General features: G+C 45.1%; 1 protein-coding gene across 3 annotated transcripts; it reads left to right on the top strand.

Moving 5' to 3' along the window:
• The first annotated feature begins 9,767 nt into the window (after window positions 1-9,767).
• On the top strand, window positions 9,768-17,769 carry APOA5 (apolipoprotein A5). 3 transcript variants are annotated; one of them, XM_086679057.1, is made up of 5 exons: window positions 14,422-14,470; window positions 14,997-15,048; window positions 15,162-15,273; window positions 15,802-17,063; window positions 17,309-17,769. In XM_086679057.1, exons 2-4 carry the CDS (start codon window positions 15,000-15,002, stop codon window positions 16,751-16,753), a joined length of 1,113 nt encoding a protein of 370 aa, XP_086535183.1. In that variant the 5' UTR covers window positions 14,422-14,470; window positions 14,997-14,999; the 3' UTR covers window positions 16,754-17,063; window positions 17,309-17,769. The 3 variants fall into 3 exon arrangements, with proteins under 3 accessions (XP_086535185.1, XP_086535183.1, XP_086535184.1); XM_086679058.1 differs by lacking the exon at window positions 14,422-14,470 and adding an exon at window positions 14,500-14,654; XM_086679059.1 differs by lacking the exons at window positions 14,422-14,470; window positions 14,997-15,048 and adding an exon at window positions 9,768-9,877.
• The last annotated feature ends 259 nt before the right edge of the window (window positions 17,770-18,028 follow it).

Consider the following 18,028-nt stretch of genomic DNA (forward strand, 5'->3'; position numbering starts at 1 on the left):
CAAGCTGATTGTACCACTTTTTCTTTATCTCTTCCAATACTAGGAAAGTTCTGGACAAGCCGTCTAATTTCCTTACTTTTTTTCTGATGTCTTCCTTCTCTGTATGCTCTCCTTTCTGGTGGACTTCCTTACCCTCTATTCAGGTTTTCGTTTCTGCATCCTTCTTTTTAATTTGCAAGATCTTTTTAAAAAAATCTGTGAATGTTCTTTTATAATACCCTACTCCTATTTCATCGATGTGATATATTTAACTCTCTGATGATATTCATGGTATTGTTTTTTTAAGTAAGCTCCATGCCCAATGCGGGGCCAACACAGGCCCAACATGGGTCTTGAAATCACAACCCTGAGATCAAGACCCAAGCTGAGATCAAGAGTTGGACTCTTAACTGACTGAGCCACCCAGCTACCCCAATATTCATGGTATTTTTATGTGTTCTTTCTGTATAGCTTTGGTTTTCTTCAAGGTCTTTTTGAAATGTTTGTTTTGGGTCTCTATCTTTCACATTAGGATCTGTCCTCAAACAACTGGTAATGTTTGCTTGTCTGCTTAAATTTAAGAGTCAGGATTTTAAAGCTGGTTTGAAGCTCCAAGTACATGAGTGGCACTCATTGGCTGTGAGCCTCACTGTTGGATGATCCTCTGGAATGTTCAGTTGGGGAACTCCTAATGTAGAAATATTTAGGTATTTCCTTTTGAGTTGGTCATGTGTCCTTAGGAAGTTTCTCTTACTTTCCTGCCTGGAGGGTAAAGGCCTGGATACCAGTGTTCTTGGGGCTCAGTGGAAGAAGCAGGATGGGGCTCAGCATTCAGAGGGCATCCTTTGATTTAATCCCTTTATTTCTAGCATAGCATCCCTGTTCTCAACTCTGCTTGGCTTTCTTTTTTAGTTTTTCCCTTTTTAGAAAATAAACCTCCAGTCTTTGCTAAGGTGAGATAAAGGAGCTAAAGTTTTACCTGCTCTTTAAATAATTTCAACCAATCTTTCCCAATTTACAACAGCCTCTTCATTCACCTCTAGTGGTAACTGGTGCCTTGCGTTCAGGGTTGTTATGTATGTCTGTACAAGCTGTGCACTGCCCAATTCTGAGGACACCTTTCTCACACTGTGGACATTATTGAATTGTGTATTAATTATGACAAGTTTCTGGCAGATGGCAGTAGTGTGTCTTGAGAATGAGGAGGTTAGTTCTAATTCACACACAGGTGCAACGTAGGCTAGCTGCAGATCTACTATAATTCCTTAAGCCTTTTGTTAATTCAGTGCGATAAAAAAAAGGTGGGAACTCACCTTTCCCCACTGCCAACTTATGATCCGCTCTCTCAGGACTGCTGAATCAATTACAAAGGGTCTGCCTATTTTCTACCTTTACTATCTTGCTGGCACCTTTTCGTCTATCCTTCCTGGTCCTATGGGTCTAAGTCTTTTCTTAAAAAAAAATCTCTTTACCATAGTTTGAGGGAGGTTTCAGAAAAAAGTGAAATTAGATACATGCATTCATTTTTCCATGTTTCTCTGGAAGTCCAGAAAAGTAGCATAGATGGAAGATCATTGAGAGCTTTGTGGTGCATCTATGCCTCTGAGGTCTAAGCCACTGGTTCCAACCTACCTGGGAGGTCTTCAGAATTGTTGCAAAGGGTTTGCGAATAGGAATGTATCTGTTCAGAAAATGTTCTCCTATTTAAAAATTATGTTAAGGCAATCACCATGGAATGCATGCATTTAGCTATAAAGATGTCCATTGCAGTGCTGTTTTAAAAATCAAAAACAAAACAATGTAGAAGAGGGGATTGTTAAATTATTGGTATGTCCGTATTCACCTCCACTGAAAATCATATTGTGAGTGAACATGTATTGACATGGATGTATAAGTATGATATGCTCTTGAAAAGGTAAGTCAGGTTACTGAACAGCTTGATACTATAAAAGTGAATTGTCAAAAATGAATGTAAATATATGCCTAGATAAAAAAAATATGGAAGAATATACAAGAGCCAATGGTGGAGTTATGGGTGATTATATATAATTGTGCTTCCCTGTATTTTATACTTTTCTACATTGTACTAGTCTTAGACATATTAACAAAATAAAAAACTAGTAATGTTAATATTTTAATAGACAGGACCTCCCACTTCAACTTGCCAAGGCGCTCTTGGTTCCAGCCATAGATCTTGTCAGGCTACCAGAAGCTTAGATACTTGGGCAACCTCACCTTGATCTTACGCAAAATTGCCAATGACCAGGGACCTTTTGCTACAATTCTAAGGTCCCTGTATATAAAGTCCCACGGGGATATTTAGTTAGCTATTCTGTGTTTGGAAAAGCTTTTTTTTCTGTTTGAGTCTGGTGCGCTTCCTTCTTCTGAGTATGACAATAATGTAACTGATTGAATTTCTCGCTTCATGGGCTTCCAGAAAACCCAAACCAATATGAAGTCAACAATTACAGCTTTCTCATACCTAATCGCCTCTGTGATTGTCTTTTAGATCTTGTGTCTTATCAGATTATGGTTTTGTGTTATTATTTTTATTTTCACTGGTCCTGTCACCACCACCACCACCACCACCACCATCATCATCATCTCAATTTTGACTGCCAGTAGCCTCAGGTCTTTGGAGATGGAAAAGGGTATGTGTGAACAAAACCCAAACAAATAAACAATGAAAACCCTTATCTCGGTTGGCACACCAGCACTTTGTTGACTCAGAATGTGCCCAGTACATTTCGTGGTATTAGAGTTCACGTCACTGGCCCCACCAAGCTGTTACATCACCAGCAGGTGGAAATCTCTCAGACATGATAGATCATGGACTGTGGAGGGTAAACAGGTCACAGTGACAAGGCTAAAGCCGTAAGGACTTGTTGTTCTGGCCGTAGCTAGAGCTGGTTCTATCTCTGCGAGGACAGGCAGGAGAGGAGGAGAACAGAGGGGGGCATGTTAAGTATGGGATAGGATAAGGAGGGAGAGGTGGACTCCACTCCCCGTGGTAACTTGACAGGTGTCCCTGGGCTTGGCTGTCCTTCCCCTGGCTGGCCCTGAGCCGCTGTTCCTGTGTCTACATCAGCTTACACACAGACCCTGGCTTCCCCGTGTTTCAACAGCCCTCTTTGTCCCAAATTGTAAACCCCTTGGGATGAAGGGGCAGGATCTGGCTTTCTACTGAGCACAGTGGGTTCCTGGCTTCTCCCAGCAAGGAGTGTAGAGGCTGTTGTGATTCCAGTCCCAGGAGCAGGGTTCTCTCATCCTGAGCGTGAGGTGGTGCATTGAGCATGGACTCCAAAGTCAGACAGACCTGGGATTGGTGCAGGGCAAGACCCTGAGCAAGTGACCGAATCTTTCTGAGCCTCAGTTTCTCTGTAAGTAAAATGAGGATAACAATACCTACTTTGGAGCGTTACAGGTAGTAAAGGTAAATGTTGGGCACATGGCAGGCGCTCAATAGAGGAGTCACTGTGATCAAGTTTTTCAAATCCTATTGGGCTCAGAGGGCAGGGACACTTGCAGGTGTTTCGTAGGCTTTCTTCCCAGGCTGTTCCGCTGCTGAGTGCTGGCCAGACTGAGCCCTCCCTCATTCCCCGCCCCCCCCCCCCCCCCATGCTACAATGGCATGGCTTCCTGCCTCCAAGCCTTTACCCCTGCCATGCATATTGCTTCTTCCTTTCTTCACCCTCTGGAACAAACCCCTTTGTCTTCAGCCTCCACTTCTTGGCCTTTGCTGGAAGCTGGTCTTTGCTCAGGACACCTGGTTTCCCTGTAGGCTTCCTTTGTGTTCTTCAGGCCTGGTTGCTGTTTCCAGACCCCTAAATCTTTGAGGCTGGTTCTATCTGGCTACACTCCCTACTTGCGCTGAGTGCTGATTTCCACATGCATGGAGACTGTGTGCTTGGCTCCTAGTTGAGCATCTATCTCTTCTCCTGGGAGCTTGCCTTCGTGTAAGGGATATCAAATCCATGTGGAAAATGCAGCCAAATGCTCCCCTCTCAGCACCTTGACCTCAATTTTGGCATCCTTTTCCTCCATCTCATTTCAGGTGACCAAACACTTGAACTGCTCTGCCTCTAGCACGTTTCTCTCCAGCATCCCCCTTGCCGGGCACATTACCAGCCCTCTGTTTTCTTGCTGCCTCCCTCACCCTCTTCCTGGGCTCTGGCCTCACCCTCCACCCTGCCCAGTGCTTCAAGTCTCTTGCTGAGATTCCCTGAGATCCCCTGTCTTTCTCTCATTCCTCCAGCAAAACCTCATCCAGAATCAAGCCGGCTTCTGCTTTTCCAGCTTCACTTTGTGGAGCCCCGTTAGAGAAAATCCTCCTCCAATTTATACCATTGTGAAGTCAAGGCCTCCAGCTCTCAGTGGGCCCGTGGCTAGGGTCTGGTCAGCCTTCTGTGAGTTCCTGCTCAAGTCTCTGTCCCCTTCCCCAAAGCAGCTACCCCAGGGACGCTCAGGTCCCTTCCTTTCTTCCTTTCTGCTCAGGTCTCCACGGCCTGGCGCTTCTGCATCCACCGGCCCACCGCCTCTGCTTCTGCTGGGCTCACGGGAGCCTCTCATGTACAAAACCCAGGGATTCGCCTCACTCAGCCTTTACCTTCCTTTCTCTCTCCAGCCATTTGACGCGGAGGACTTCTTGCTTCTCTTTAAAATCTCCTAATGAACTATTTCAAGCACACATAAAAGTACACAGGATAGTTTGACTAATGCCCACGCCCTCTTTACCAAGATTTGACAAGCACTAATGTTTTTGTCTTTAGAATTTTTTTTTTTTAAGAAACAAAATGTGGCAGATAGAGCAAAAGTCCCTGTTGTTCCTCCCCCCATCCATTTCCGTTCCCTCAGAGCTCTCAAGAGCCTGAGGCTGGTGAGTCTCCCTTCCATCCACGGTTTTATTCTTTCATACATAAGTATGTATGTACAAATCATGAGCAGTGCTGTTTCACATGCTATAAGAATTTATGTAAACAATATAAAATTGTTTGTATCGTCTTGCAATTAGCTTTCTTTCACTTTACATTGTTTTGGGGATATATCCCTGTCTCTGTCTATATAATGTATTCATTGTTACCAGCGAATATAGTACTCCATTCTGTGAATATACCAGAATTTATCCATCCGTCTACTGATGGACATTTAGGTTGTTTTTCTTTCCTTTTAAAAAAATTTTTAAATTTATTATGTCTTATTAAATTATTATTATTATTTATTATATTATTATTATTTTCCTATTAAAAACAATACTTGGATTTCCCTTGAGGCCTAGTGTGTACGCAGTTATGGTAAGGATTCTGTATTTCCTGAGGTACAGGGTTCTTTCCACATCAAGTTTGTTGCCTGTTTTTCACATTTCTTATTTTTCTGTGATTCTATCCATTTTGAGAAAATGGTACTAAAATCTCTCAGCAAATGTGTTGAGTTCTCTTTGAGCCTCGGCAGTGTTTTGGTTTATGTTTTTTGAGGGTATGATGTTAAGTTTTATGGTCCTGGTAAATGTTTTATCCTTGATAAATTTTTTCTTTCTGTTAATCCTCTTTGCCCCCAAGCTTACATGTTCTGTTATTATATTGTTATATATTCATTCTTTTCATTATTTTTGTCTGGTATGTCTTTAAAAAAAATTTTTTTTTTAACATTTATTTATTGTTGAGCAACAGAGACAGAGCGTGAGCGGGGAGGGGCAGAGACAGAGGGAGACAGAATCTGAAGCAGGCTCCAGGCACAGAACCTGAAGCGGGGCTCGAACCCACCAACTGCGAGATCATGACCTAAGCCGAAGCAGGATGCTCAACTGACTGAGCAACCCAGGTGCCCCATTGTCTCGTATGTCTTTTTAAAGTCCCTCTCCTCTGCCATATTTTTAGTTTTTCTTTGATGTTATAGTTTCATTATGCCCCTTTAAGTAGTAAATGACTGGAATTTTTTAACATCTAATTTTTATAAATCTAATTGTTACCAATAACAAGAGTAAACTCTTATGCAGCAATTACTATGTGCCAAGCTTTGCTCTCAGTATTTTTATTTCATTTGTTAATATATTAAAGTGCTTATTTCTCACAGAACCTATGTGGGAAGTACTATAATTATTCCCAGTTTGCTAATAAGGAAACTGAAGCACAGAGAAGTTAAGTAATTTGCCTAAGGTCACAGAGCTAATCCATATCAGCATTGTTACCCACACAATGTAGTTCCAGAGCTGATACTCTATGGACTGGTTTAATCTATCCCCTTCTATTGTGATTACTGATTTGTTTCTATCATATTATTTTGTATCTTCTATTTACCATGGGTTTTTTTTTTTTTTGCACCTTTTAGCTTTCTGCTTGCACTTCTACTGCTTTTGTTATGTTCCTTTAAAAAATAATTGTATGCACTTTTATTTTTTTTATTTTTGTTTTTTTTTAATTTTTTTTTAACGTTTATTTATTTTTGAGACAGAGCATGAACGGGGGAGGGGCAGAGAGAGAGGGAGACACAGAACTGGAAGCAGGCTCCAGGCTCGGAGCCATCAGCCCAGAGCCCAACGCGGGGCTCGAACTCACAGACCGTGAGATCGTGACCTGAGCTGAAGTCAGCCGCTTAACCAACTGAGCCACCCAGGCGCCCCAATTGTATGCACTTTTAAATTTAGTTTTTATTATATCAAACTACACAGTTTAAAGAATCAGACAATTCTCCAAGTTGGGATAAAAAAGTAAAAAATCCTGAAGCTCATCCCCGTTTTCCACTCTGCAAAAACCTCTTTTGGATCTTAGCAAATTCTATGTTATTACTCTCTGATTTTCCAGTTTTAGGTGTATCTTATCTTTAGGCTTATGATTGTCCACTATGGCCAAAGAAAATGGGGTTCTCTTTCACATATACACACCTTACAAACAACACACACACACACACACACACACACACACACACCACTTCCTGTCCCCTGCCTTCCAATTTTTTATATCATAGGTCTTTTTTTTTTTTTTTTTTTTTTTTTTTTATGTAGGTTCCACACTGGGCAGGACTTAAACTCACGACCCTGAGATCAAGACCTGAGTTGAGATCAAAACCTGAGCTGAGATCAAGAGTCAGATACTTAAACCACTGATCAACCCAGTTGCCTTTATTATACCATAGGTCTTATTCAAACTACAATATCATAGCCAGTATTTATATTATCATGATTATGTATATGCTATTCATATGTGGTTTATAATGGTAATTTTTCCAGTAATTTTTTTCTACTTGCAGTTAACAATTGTCTTTTGTTGTGGTTTATTTGATTTTCTATACGTTTCAGTAATTTACCCCCAGATTCTTACCCCAGTTGTGTAAATTTGGAATATAGGGAAGCAGGCTAGGGAGCAGAAATCAAGCATACATATGAAATATATATATATAGAGAGAGGAAGCAAACATAGCAAAATATTAATTACTATATTATTAATATGCAATTAATAAACTCACCTAGGTGGTGAGTTTAAGGATGGTCACTGTACTTTCAACTCTTCTGTATGGTTGAAAATTTTCATAGTAAAATAGAAGAAAAAAAATGAAGGTGATATGAACCCTTGCATCCATGAGTCACATTAGGATGGACCGTCTTGACCACAAAGAACCCCCCAAAGTGTTTCTTTTTGCCTATTTTCTTGGTGTAGTCATATTTTTTCAGGAGAATGTTTTAGTCTCCTTCCTGGAGGATAAGGTCTAACTGACCAACATTTTGGCCAAAGAGAAAGGTGATGTGAAGGGAGGCATTTCATAATTTAGTATATAAAGTTTTACTTAAATCCTCTTTTTTGGGGGTATAAGAATGTTGGCCCCAATAATACCTTGTTTTCTCCAGGCCAGAGACCCCTCTTACCCTCTCTGGGAATAAACATCTGGTTTCCTGCTGCTTCGGGGGAAGGCCAGTAATCCAGCTGAGTGAAGTTGGGGAGGACATCTGCTTTTCAGACAGACTTGCAGCCACTTGCCATATCTTTAGCTCCATTGTCATCCATGTTTCTAGAAAGACCTATCACCTCTTATGTCTGAACTTTTCAGTGGTACAAATCAGGGGGTTTCTTGGGTTTCTCCAATGCTGCTGTAAAACTCATCTTTTTAGGTGTATCTAAAAAGATGCCCATTTGAGCACATGGAAGCTTTCCAACTTCCAAAATATCCTGTCTCCTATTCTCTTTGTGAATTTATGCATTTTTTAAAGTGCCCTATAATGCGGCTTTATTGGGATTTCAAGAAAAGACTGCAGGCTAATGCATGCAATCAATCCACCATCGTTTTCTAAAAGTCAATCTGATGTTCTTTAGTCTTATTCCCATATACTAGTTTGAAAGCTATACATCCTTTGTATTCTTTTAATGGGTTATCCTTAAAATTTTAATATTCCTGCTTGACCTAACAAAGTCTAAAAGATAATCAATATCCCTATCTTCTTGCTGAATAATGCAAAGACTGTAGAATGCTTTAACTTTGATCTCTGTTTTCAGATTTTCTAGGCTTCTTTGGTCTGATATTTGAGATCCTCGTTGTTTATATCACTTCCTCCAAAGTAATCCCTTCAGCAATACATATTTATTGAGGCCCCCTGCCATGTGACAAGCGATGTTCTAAGCACCGGAAACACAGCAGGGAATAAGACTAAACTACATTTAAAGGTATTTTATGTTAGGTTGGACTATATGAAGTTGCCAATACTGGACCAAATTTTAGTTGCAAAGAAGTAATTTTAAGTGTATGTATGTTTAAATAGATAACACGCATTTATAGAAAGTCATTTAAAATCACGAACACATTTTCAATTTACCTAAACATTTAGTAATTTCATTCCTTCCTCTGTGTCTATTTGTACCCCCACTCCTCTCTGAGTTTTCTTTCATTTTTAGTGAGGATTTGTGAGTGATCAATGCTCTAGGCTCTTCTCGGAAGTTAACTTGTTACATTTAAATAATAATAGTTCACTTGAGTATAATTCTTGGTTGGCCATTAATTTACCTTTGGTTTTTTTGAAGATATATTACTGACAGATCAGCTGTCGGTTTGGCCACTTTCATTTGTAGTCCTTTCTCTTTGGTTGATTTTAAGCTACTTGGTCTTTGATGTTCTTCACACTCATGACAATGTGCTTTGGTCTGGATTTTGATTTCATTTATCCTACTCAAGACTCAAGGATGCTTCCTGCAGCTGAGAATTCAGGTCATATCTTTCTTCAATTTTGAAAATTTCTCAGCTGTCTTTTTTGGAATATTGCCTCTACCAAAGTCTCTCTATTGTCATTGTAGAAATCCTGGTAGGCATGTATTGGACCTTCTCATTCTGTCTTCCATGTCTCTTACCTTCCATTTCATATTTTCCTTCTCTTTATGGTTCTTTCCGGGTGATTTTTCTCACGTCAACCTTCTAGTGTACTAATTCTTTCTCCAACTGTAGACACATGATTTTCTTTTCATTTTAATGACTATATTTTTCCACTTCTAGATGGCCTATTTAATTACTTTTCTTTTTGACAAATAATGCAAAGACATCTTTCAAGACAAAGAAAAAAAAGATTGCACAGGTCACTACTAAACATGCTTGGCTATTTCAATGCCATGTTAAATACCTTTTGGGGTTTTTTTTTAGTGCATGTGAGGTATATACTTGCTATTGCTTTTTAAACAGACTTCCATTTAGGCCTGGTGAGAGCACTATAAACCACATAAAATGGATCCATCATGAATGCTTACTCTGTTTTACCCCATCCCTGGTGTGTTCTGAGACGGAACCTGGGAACTGCGGTCACACTGAGTAACAACTGCTTCATCTCAGTTTACACCTGAGTTATTGGAAGACAAGACTGAAGGAGGACAGTTTGCAACAAGTTTGACTTACCACAACCATTTTCAGTTTGGGATGCGTTTATTAAGAGGTAACTCCATAAGTCTGGAAATTCTGTATTTAGAGTAAGGAGTCACTAATGTCCCTTTAAATGACAGGTCACATGAGGAAGACTGCCTAAGAAATCTTCTCATTTGGTGCATGTTGAGATTTTATTTGAAATCCATATACTTGTGTATTTCATGTGTTCATAGCAAAACTGCTAATACAGAACATTAAAGAATAAGGTACCTTTTAATCTTTACAAATATACATTTTAAAATTATTTTTACTTGATATCCAGATTATGTTGGCAATTCCTGGATTAAAAAAAAAAAAAAAAACCCAAATGGGTAATTCTCTTCTAAAAATTCAGCTGAGAACATCAGATACTAAGCAACAAAGAAACATGAAGAAAAAGGAAATGCAAACAAGTTCATGTGGAAATTATCTGATTTAAAATATTTCATAGCTGGGCCCTTCTCATTTCACCACATCTGGGGGTACAAAACGTTAGGTTTTCCCGCTATTTGGTGACGCTAAGTTTGATCACTTGGTTAAAATGATCCACCAGGGGCGCCTGGGTGGCGCAGTCGGTTAAGCATCCGACTTCAGCCAGGTCACGATCTCGCGGTCTGTGAGTTCGAGCCCCGCGTCAGGCTCTGGGCTGATGGCTCGGAGCCTGGAGCCTGTTTCCGATTCTGTGTCTGCCTCTCTCTCTGCCCCTCTCCCGTTCATGCTCTGTCTCTCTCTGTCCCCAAAATAAATAAACGTTGAAAAAAAAATTAAAATAAATAAATAAATAAATAAAATGATCCACCAGATTTCTTCATTGTAAAAGCACATCTTAGTAATTGGTGAGTCATCCATCTGTGGAGTGATACTTTGAAGGCATGTGAGCATCCCTTTGCCCAATAATTTTTCGCCTTATGGTTTTACCAGTCATTGATGATCCTTGCTTGAATCAATTATCTGAGGACGGCAAAAACCGTAATTTTTAAAAAAGATTATATCCCATCTACATGTAGTAGCTGATTTCTTCTGTAAGAAAGGGCTTGTAGGAAACTTGTTTTCACATCCAAAGATGCAAAACAAAAAATGTTTAACCTGAATGTAATGATAAGGAAACAGTCAAATCCAGAACATTTAATAAGACATCTCCCCTGGACTCTTTGAAAGAAGTGAATGTCAAGGGTTAGGGAGTATTGTTCTAAATGAAAAAAGACCATAGGGGCATGATAATCTGATATGATGTTCTGGATCCTGAATTTAAAAAGAAAAATAAAAAAGGAAAAAATAGATACAAATGGCATTTTGGGAGAATTGGGAAAATTTGAATATTCAGTATATGTTAGGTGACACTAAAGAATTATGTTAATTGTCATGGTGTGATAATAGTATTTATGTAAAATTGTCTTTATTCTTGGGGCGCCTGGGTGGTTCAGTCAGTTAAGCCTCTGACTTCGGCTCAGGTCATGATCTCGCGGTGGTTCATGAGTTCGAGCCCCACGTTGGGCTCGGTGCTGACAGCCCAGAGCCTGGAACCTGCTTTGGATTCTGTGTCTCCCTCTCTTTCTGCCCTCCCCTGCTTGCGTTCTGTCACTCTCTCTCAAAAATAAATAAACATTAAAAAATTTTAAAAATAAGGATAACATCTTAAAAAAAAAAAGAATTGTCTTTATTCTTAGGAGTTGTTTGCTGTCTACCATTATTTCAAATGGTTCCACACACAAAGCTTGTAACATATACACATGTGCAAAGACCGCCAACCAACCCAAATGTTACAGAAACTAAAACCATACGATGGTAGCAAATAGGGAAGCACGAGTGTGTCTTGTATCCACCTATTGTATTAATGTAGATTCAGTCAGAAAAAACAGAAGCGACTCTATGTATTTCAAGCATGAAAGGCTTTCATACAGAGAATTAAAGGTTGAGGGGCGCCTGGGTGGCTCAGTCGGTTAAGCGTCCGACTTCAGCTCAGGTCACGATCTTGCGGTCCGTGGGTTCGAGCCCCGCGTCAGGCTCTGGGCTGATGGCTCAGAGCCTGGAGGCTGCTTCTGATTCTGTGTCTCCGTCTCTCTCTGCCCCTCCCCCGTTCATGCTCTGTCTCTCTCTGTCTCAAAAATAAATAAACGTTAAAAAAAAATTAAAAAAAAAAAAGGTTGATAAAGCTGTTGGAAGTGCTGGAGGAGTGACTGTCTCAGCTTGTGCTTGAAGGAGAGACACTCAAAAAAGTTCACCTGTTAGTAGCTACAAATGAGAAGCTCACCTAATTGTCTTAGTCTGTGAAACCAATGGGTGTGCTTCTTAACAAGGTCATCCCGAAGGCGTTTTAAAACCCGTCTGTCTGCCTATGCATCTTCCTGCAACTACCAGTGAAGAGTAACAGTCTCTCCCATGGGGCGCCTGGGTGGCGCAGTCGGTTAAGCGTCCGACTTCAGCCAGGTCACGATCTCGCGGTCCGTGAGTTTGAGCCCCGCGTCAGGCTCTGGGCTGATGGCTCGGAGCCTGGAGCCTGTTTCCGATTCTGTGTCTCCCTCTCTCTCTGCCCCTCCCCCGTTCATGCTCTGTCTCTCTCTGTCCCAAAAATAAATAAAAAAAAAAACGTTGAAAAGAAAAAAAAAAACAGTCTCTCCTCTTGCCTCTCACACTGACTCTAACCTAGGCCTATGGGAGAAAGGGGATTCTGGGAAATATGGTTCCAGGTGTCTCTTCTGCATTACGGACAAGACCTTGGAAGGGGTGGTGATGATACTAACTTGCAAACAGAAACTATAGTGCAGCTATGTTTTATATCATAGCCTCTCCGAAAACCAATAGAGTACGAAAAATGCTTTTTCAAAAAATATATGGGAAGATATGCATAACATGAAAATCATCATTAAAAAAATGTTTATTTATTTTTGAGAATGGGGAAGGGAAGAGAGAGGGAGAGAGAATCCTAAGCAGGCTCCACGCTCAGCACAGAACCCTACACAGGGCTCCATCCCATGGCCATGAGCTCATGAACTGAGCCAAAAGCAAGAGTCGGATGCTTAACCGACTGAGCCACCCAGCCACCCTGAAAGTTATCATTTTTAAGTGCACAACTATTCAATGGTATTAAGTACATTCACATTGTTGTACAACGACCACCAGTAACTTTGGCATCTTCCCGAACAGAAGCTCTATGCCATTAAACAATTTATCTCTTTGTCCTCCCTCTCCCAGCCCCTGGTCACCTCTAATCTACTTTCGGCCTCTGCCTATTTTAAGTACACCATTTAAGTGGACGCATACAAGATTTGTCCTTTTATGTCTCGTTTATTACACTTAGTGTAATGTCATCAAGATTCATCCATGTTATAACATATATCAGAATTTCCTTCCCTTTTAAGGTTACATAATGCTCCATTGTGTATCTATACCGCGTTTTGCATATCCACTGATCTGCCAATGGACAGTTGGGGCTGTTTCCACCTTTTGACTGTTGTGAATACTGCTGCTATGAACATGGGCATACAGACATCTGCTCTAATTCCTGCTTTCAACTCTTTTGGGTGTATACCCAAAAGTGGGATTGTAATTCTAACTAATCCTAACTCATACAAACTAAGTCTGGAAAAAAAAAGAGAGAGAGAGAGAGAGAGAGAGAGAGAGAGAACATAAGTTCACCAAGGGATAGGAAATTTCAAACTGAGGGAACAGCATGTATGAAGGCTGAGGGTCCTGAAAGAGGCCGTGTGCTTGGAGAATGCCAAGGGTGTTGTGTGGTAGGAGATGAGACCAGAGTGGGTTGGGATGAGCCACAGCAGAGAATACACTGAGTAGGTAGGACTTTGGCAGAGAGACTTGTCTGAGGCTATGGATGTGATCGAGGTGAGAGGCAAGAGGGGCTGTGATGTGACTGGTAGTAGAAATGGAGGAGAGGGGGCCGATTCAAGGTACATTTAGGATCAAAAAATCAGGAGTTCAGGAATGTGTGGCTAAGTCTATGGAGTGGGAGTGACGTCAGACAAAGGTCTGGGCTCTCTGGCTTCCCCTCCTCCGAAGCCCTGTGGGTGGAGTATTCCTGTGGGGAGAATCCTCCTCTTGCTCTAATTCTTTGGCCCCAGGGGCCTCTAACCATCTCATCTTCCCCCTGTCACATCTGACTTCCCAGCAGTTCCAGGATTGTTTCATGGAGGATGGGAGTGTCCTTAACTCTATAAATCTGGCTCTCGCCAGGCTGCTTGAGTAGCCAGTGATGGAGCCGGCCAGAGCTGCTCAGGTTCTGCCGGGCCCCTGGACATCGTCCCTGTCTAGCTGGGGCACAGGGCCTCGGGCAGTTGAGTAAGAGCAGGGCCCTTAGCAGAGAGGCTCTTCTCTGTTGGTGGGCCAGCTGGCTGGTCAGTGGGACGGTTGAAGGTCACAGGGCTTGGGGGGAACTGGGTGAGGAGTTCGGCCTTACTCCTCACTCTTCTCCTGGAGAGCCCCCCTGATACCGGGGCACTCATTAACCCTCTGGGTGCCAGGGAAGGGCAGGAGGTGAGTGCTGGGAGGCAGCTGAGGTCATCCTTCTTTGAACCTCCACGTGGTATTTACTCAGGGCAACTGTTGCCAGAGGCCCAGGCCCCTGGAGTATAAAGCTGAATGTCTGCTCTCTGTGCCCAGAACCGAGCAGGTGAGCAGAGGCTGGGTGGAGGGATGTGGGTCAGAGTCCCAAGGGAGGGGACTGCAGGGGTCTCAGCAGAGAGCTGGGGGCAGAAAGTAAGGACCAGGGGCATCCTCTCGGAGCACTCTGGCAGGATTGCTTCTTCCCCTGTGGGGTACTCCATAAAGTGTACCATACGGTGGGAGGCAGGAAGGTGGGTGAGCAAGGGGGTGGGCGGTGGCAGAAGTGGCTGCTCCTGGGGGCTTGGGGGGTGGGGTGGGGCTTTACAAAGCAGTTAGAGCTCCACACTCCATGCTGTGTGGCCCAGGTGATAAAGAAGTCCTCCTCCCCGAACCCCCCTTTCCTCTCCCAGCCATGCTCACCTAGATCAGCCCTCGTCAGCCCCAACAGCCTTGTGCTCCACACACCCCAGGGAAGGGTTAACAGATGGGGCAGGTTGCCCCTGGAGTAGGGTCCCCTGGTGCAAATCTGGGAGATGTCCCTTCCTTGGCTTCTTTACCCTAACTAGGCCTCCTTTCATCCTCCTTCTGAGTAGATAATGGCCAGCATGACTGCACTTCTGACCTGGGCTTTGGCTCTGCTCCCAGGTGGGTCTCGGCCCGACTTCGATGCGGAGCGGTGGGTGGAGGCTGGACTGATGGTCCCCCATCCTCCCTGGGGAAGGAAACACAGCCCCTAACTACCACATCCCTGTCCACAGCGCTTGCAAGTGCCCAGACACAGAAAGGCTTCTGGGACTACTTCAGCCAGAGCAGCGGGGACAAAGGCAAGGCCGAGCAGGTCCAGCGGCAGAAGCTGGCATGGGAACCCACGTGAGTGGCTAGTAGGACAAGGGGTGTGGGTGCAGGGAGGAGACAGCTGAGCTGTGGTGTGCCGCCTCTGATTCCTCAACCTCCTTAGCCCTCACTGGCACAGAGGAACCGAATTGTGCTAGTTTTATCCCGTCCAGACTTCCTGGGTTGTGCAGCCCCCTCTGCCAGCGGCAGCGCCCCCACGTCCGCCTTGCTCTCACTGATGGCTGCTGCCCCTGTCCGCCGAGGGGTGGGGCCCGGGAGCAGCAAAGAGCCCCCCCCCCCCCCCCCCCCGTGTTCCCAGAATGAAAGGAATACGCGAGAGTCCGGGTGCCTCTGTGTTTCCGGGCGCAGTTTTGGTCTGGATGTGTACGTGCCGTGTGTGTTCGTACTTCCGTGCGAGGGGTTGTGTGGTTGGCCCGCAGGTAGGACTAGAGCCACCGCCCTGCATCCTCGGTTTCCGCAGATGATCAGTGAGTGATGTGTCCGCAGCAAAGGCGATGATGGGGCTAGAAGTCTGACGACTTGCGTGTCTGTCCCCTTCCCCAGGAGCCTGAAAGACAGCCTTGAGCAAGACCTCAGCAATATAGACAAGTTCCTGGAAAAGCTGGGCCCTCTCAGTGGGCAGGCGAGGGAGCCTCCTGCGCTCCCCCAGGACCCGGCGGACATGCGGCGGCAGCTGCAGGAGGAGCTGGTGGAGGTGAGGGCACGCCTGGAGCCCTACATGGCAGAGGCGCACGAGCAAGTGGGCTGGAACCTGGAGAGCTTGCGGCGGCAGCTGAAGCCCTACACCGCGGAGCTGATGGAGCAGGTGGCGCTGCGCGTACAGGAGCTGCAGGAACAGTTGCGCGTGGTCGGAGAGGGCACCAAGGCCCAGCTGCTGGGCGGCGTGGACGAGGCGCGGGGCCTGCTGCGGGAGCTGCAGAACCTCGTGGCGCACCACACGGGCCGCGTCCAGGCGCTCTTCCACCCCTACGCCCAGCGCCTGGTGAGCGGCATCGGGCGCCACGTGCAGGAGCTGCACCGCAGCGTGGCCCCGCACGCCGTCGCCAGTCCCGCGCGCCTCAGCCGCTGCGTGCAGACGCTCTCGCGCAAACTCACGCTCAAGGCCAAGGCGCTGCACGCGCGCATCCAGCAGAACCTGGACCAGCTGCGGGAAGAGCTCAGCGCCTTTGCCGGCGCCCGCGCTGATGGCGCGGTTGAAGGGACCAGCCAGGACCCCCAGGTGCTGTCCCAGGAGGTGCGTCAGCGACTCCAGGCCTTCCGCCACGACACCTTCCTGCAGATCGCCGACTTCACCCGTGCCATTGACCGGGAGACCGAGGAGGTCCAGCTGCAGCTGGCGCCGCCCCCTCCAGGTCACAGTGCCTTCGCCCCAGAGTTTCTCCAAGCGGACAGTGGCAAGGCCCTGAGCAAGCTGCAGGCCCGTCTCGAAGACCTGTGGGAAGACATCAACTACAGCCTTCACGACCATGGTCTCGGCCATCAAGAGGAGCCCTGATTGTCTACTTGTCCAGGCCCACTTCCAGGCTTCTTCTCGGAGCTCAGGATCTGAGCCCCCACCAGGTGTGGCTCAGTCCTTGACAGTGGCCTGTTGGGCAGAGGGTGGAGGGCCCTGCACAGGATAGGCGTGGCCACCAAAGGGACTGTTGTTCCTGGAATATTCAGCCTCTTGGCGATTCCCCCATCCGGATGCATTATACTCACCAGGCTTTGCAAACCCAGCTTCCCGTGTTCATTTGGGAATCCTCATAAGTTGCTCCATTCCAGTATGGTGGGAGTGGGGAGGGAGAGAGGCATTCTGTGTGCAGGTAATTTTTTTTTTTAATTTTTTTTTTTCCAAACGTTTTTTATTTATTTTTGGGACAGAGAGAGACAGAGCATGAACGGGGGAGGGGCAGAGAGAGAGGGAGACACAGAATCGGAAACAGGCTCCAGGCTCTGAGCCATCAGCCCAGAGCCCGACGCGGGGCTCGAACTCACGGACCGCGAGATCGTGACCTGGCTGAAGTCGGACGCTTAACCGACTGCGCCACCCAGGCGCCCCTGTGTGCAGGTAATTTTGTGCAAGCCTGTTGCCATGGTGCTGGAAGCCTGTGCCTCTTCTTCCTGGGACTTGACTCCCATCACTTCTGGCCGCCTGGTGGCCGCTGCTACAGCTGGTCTACAGAGAGGAGCTCTTTTCTCGCCAGGGCTGCCATGACAGCTTCTGTTGGGGAATGGAAAGGGAAAAGGGAGAAAATATGTAAGAGCATATGAAGGTGTGTCTATACCCCTGCTGGCTCTGATGCCGGTGGGTACAGGTGCTGGGGGCTGTGATGAGAGGGAGCAGAGCCTGTATTTCCTTATATAGCTCTACATGGAAACAGCTGACCAAACCCTCCAGACTCTGTGGGCTTCTTTAACCCACAGGGAAGCCTACTCTGTGTCGTCTCCATCTGGGGCCCCTCACTTCTGACTCCCAGGCTGAAGCCTAGACTTCTGATTCAAATGAAATAGAGGTGTATGGTGGATGCATATTTGTCTGGTGTGACTCTTATTTGGGCTGTGTCTGAAAGCAGTGGCCTCGCACCCATCACTCATTCAAGTCTCTCAATGCTCTGTCTCATGGACCCCCTCCCAGTCCAGGTCTGTCAGAGGGTTCTGGCTTTAGCTAGGCCTGCCTTAGATGACTGCTGTCTGTCATGCCTGGGTGTCAGCCTGGGTTACAGACCCTTCCTCTGCACCTGCATTGTTTGCCAACCTTATCACAGGATAGTGTGCATGAATTTCAGGC

This window comes from Puma concolor, chromosome D1 (assembly GCF_028749965.1).
Source record: "Puma concolor isolate L17-30 chromosome D1, mPumCon1.1.hap2, whole genome shotgun sequence".
Taxonomy (NCBI): domain Eukaryota; kingdom Metazoa; phylum Chordata; class Mammalia; order Carnivora; family Felidae; genus Puma; species Puma concolor.

Coding starts and splice junctions, on each gene's coding strand:
- APOA5 (XM_086679057.1), top strand. CDS start 15,000: ATGGCCAGCATGACTGCACTTCTGACCTGGGCTTTGGCTCTGCTCCCA. Junction 15,049..15,161: donor GGCTTTGGCTCTGCTCCCAG/GTGGGTCTCGGC, acceptor CCCTGTCCACAG/CGCTTGCAAGTGCCCAGACA. Junction 15,274..15,801: donor AAGCTGGCATGGGAACCCAC/GTGAGTGGCTAG, acceptor CCCCTTCCCCAG/GAGCCTGAAAGACAGCCTTG.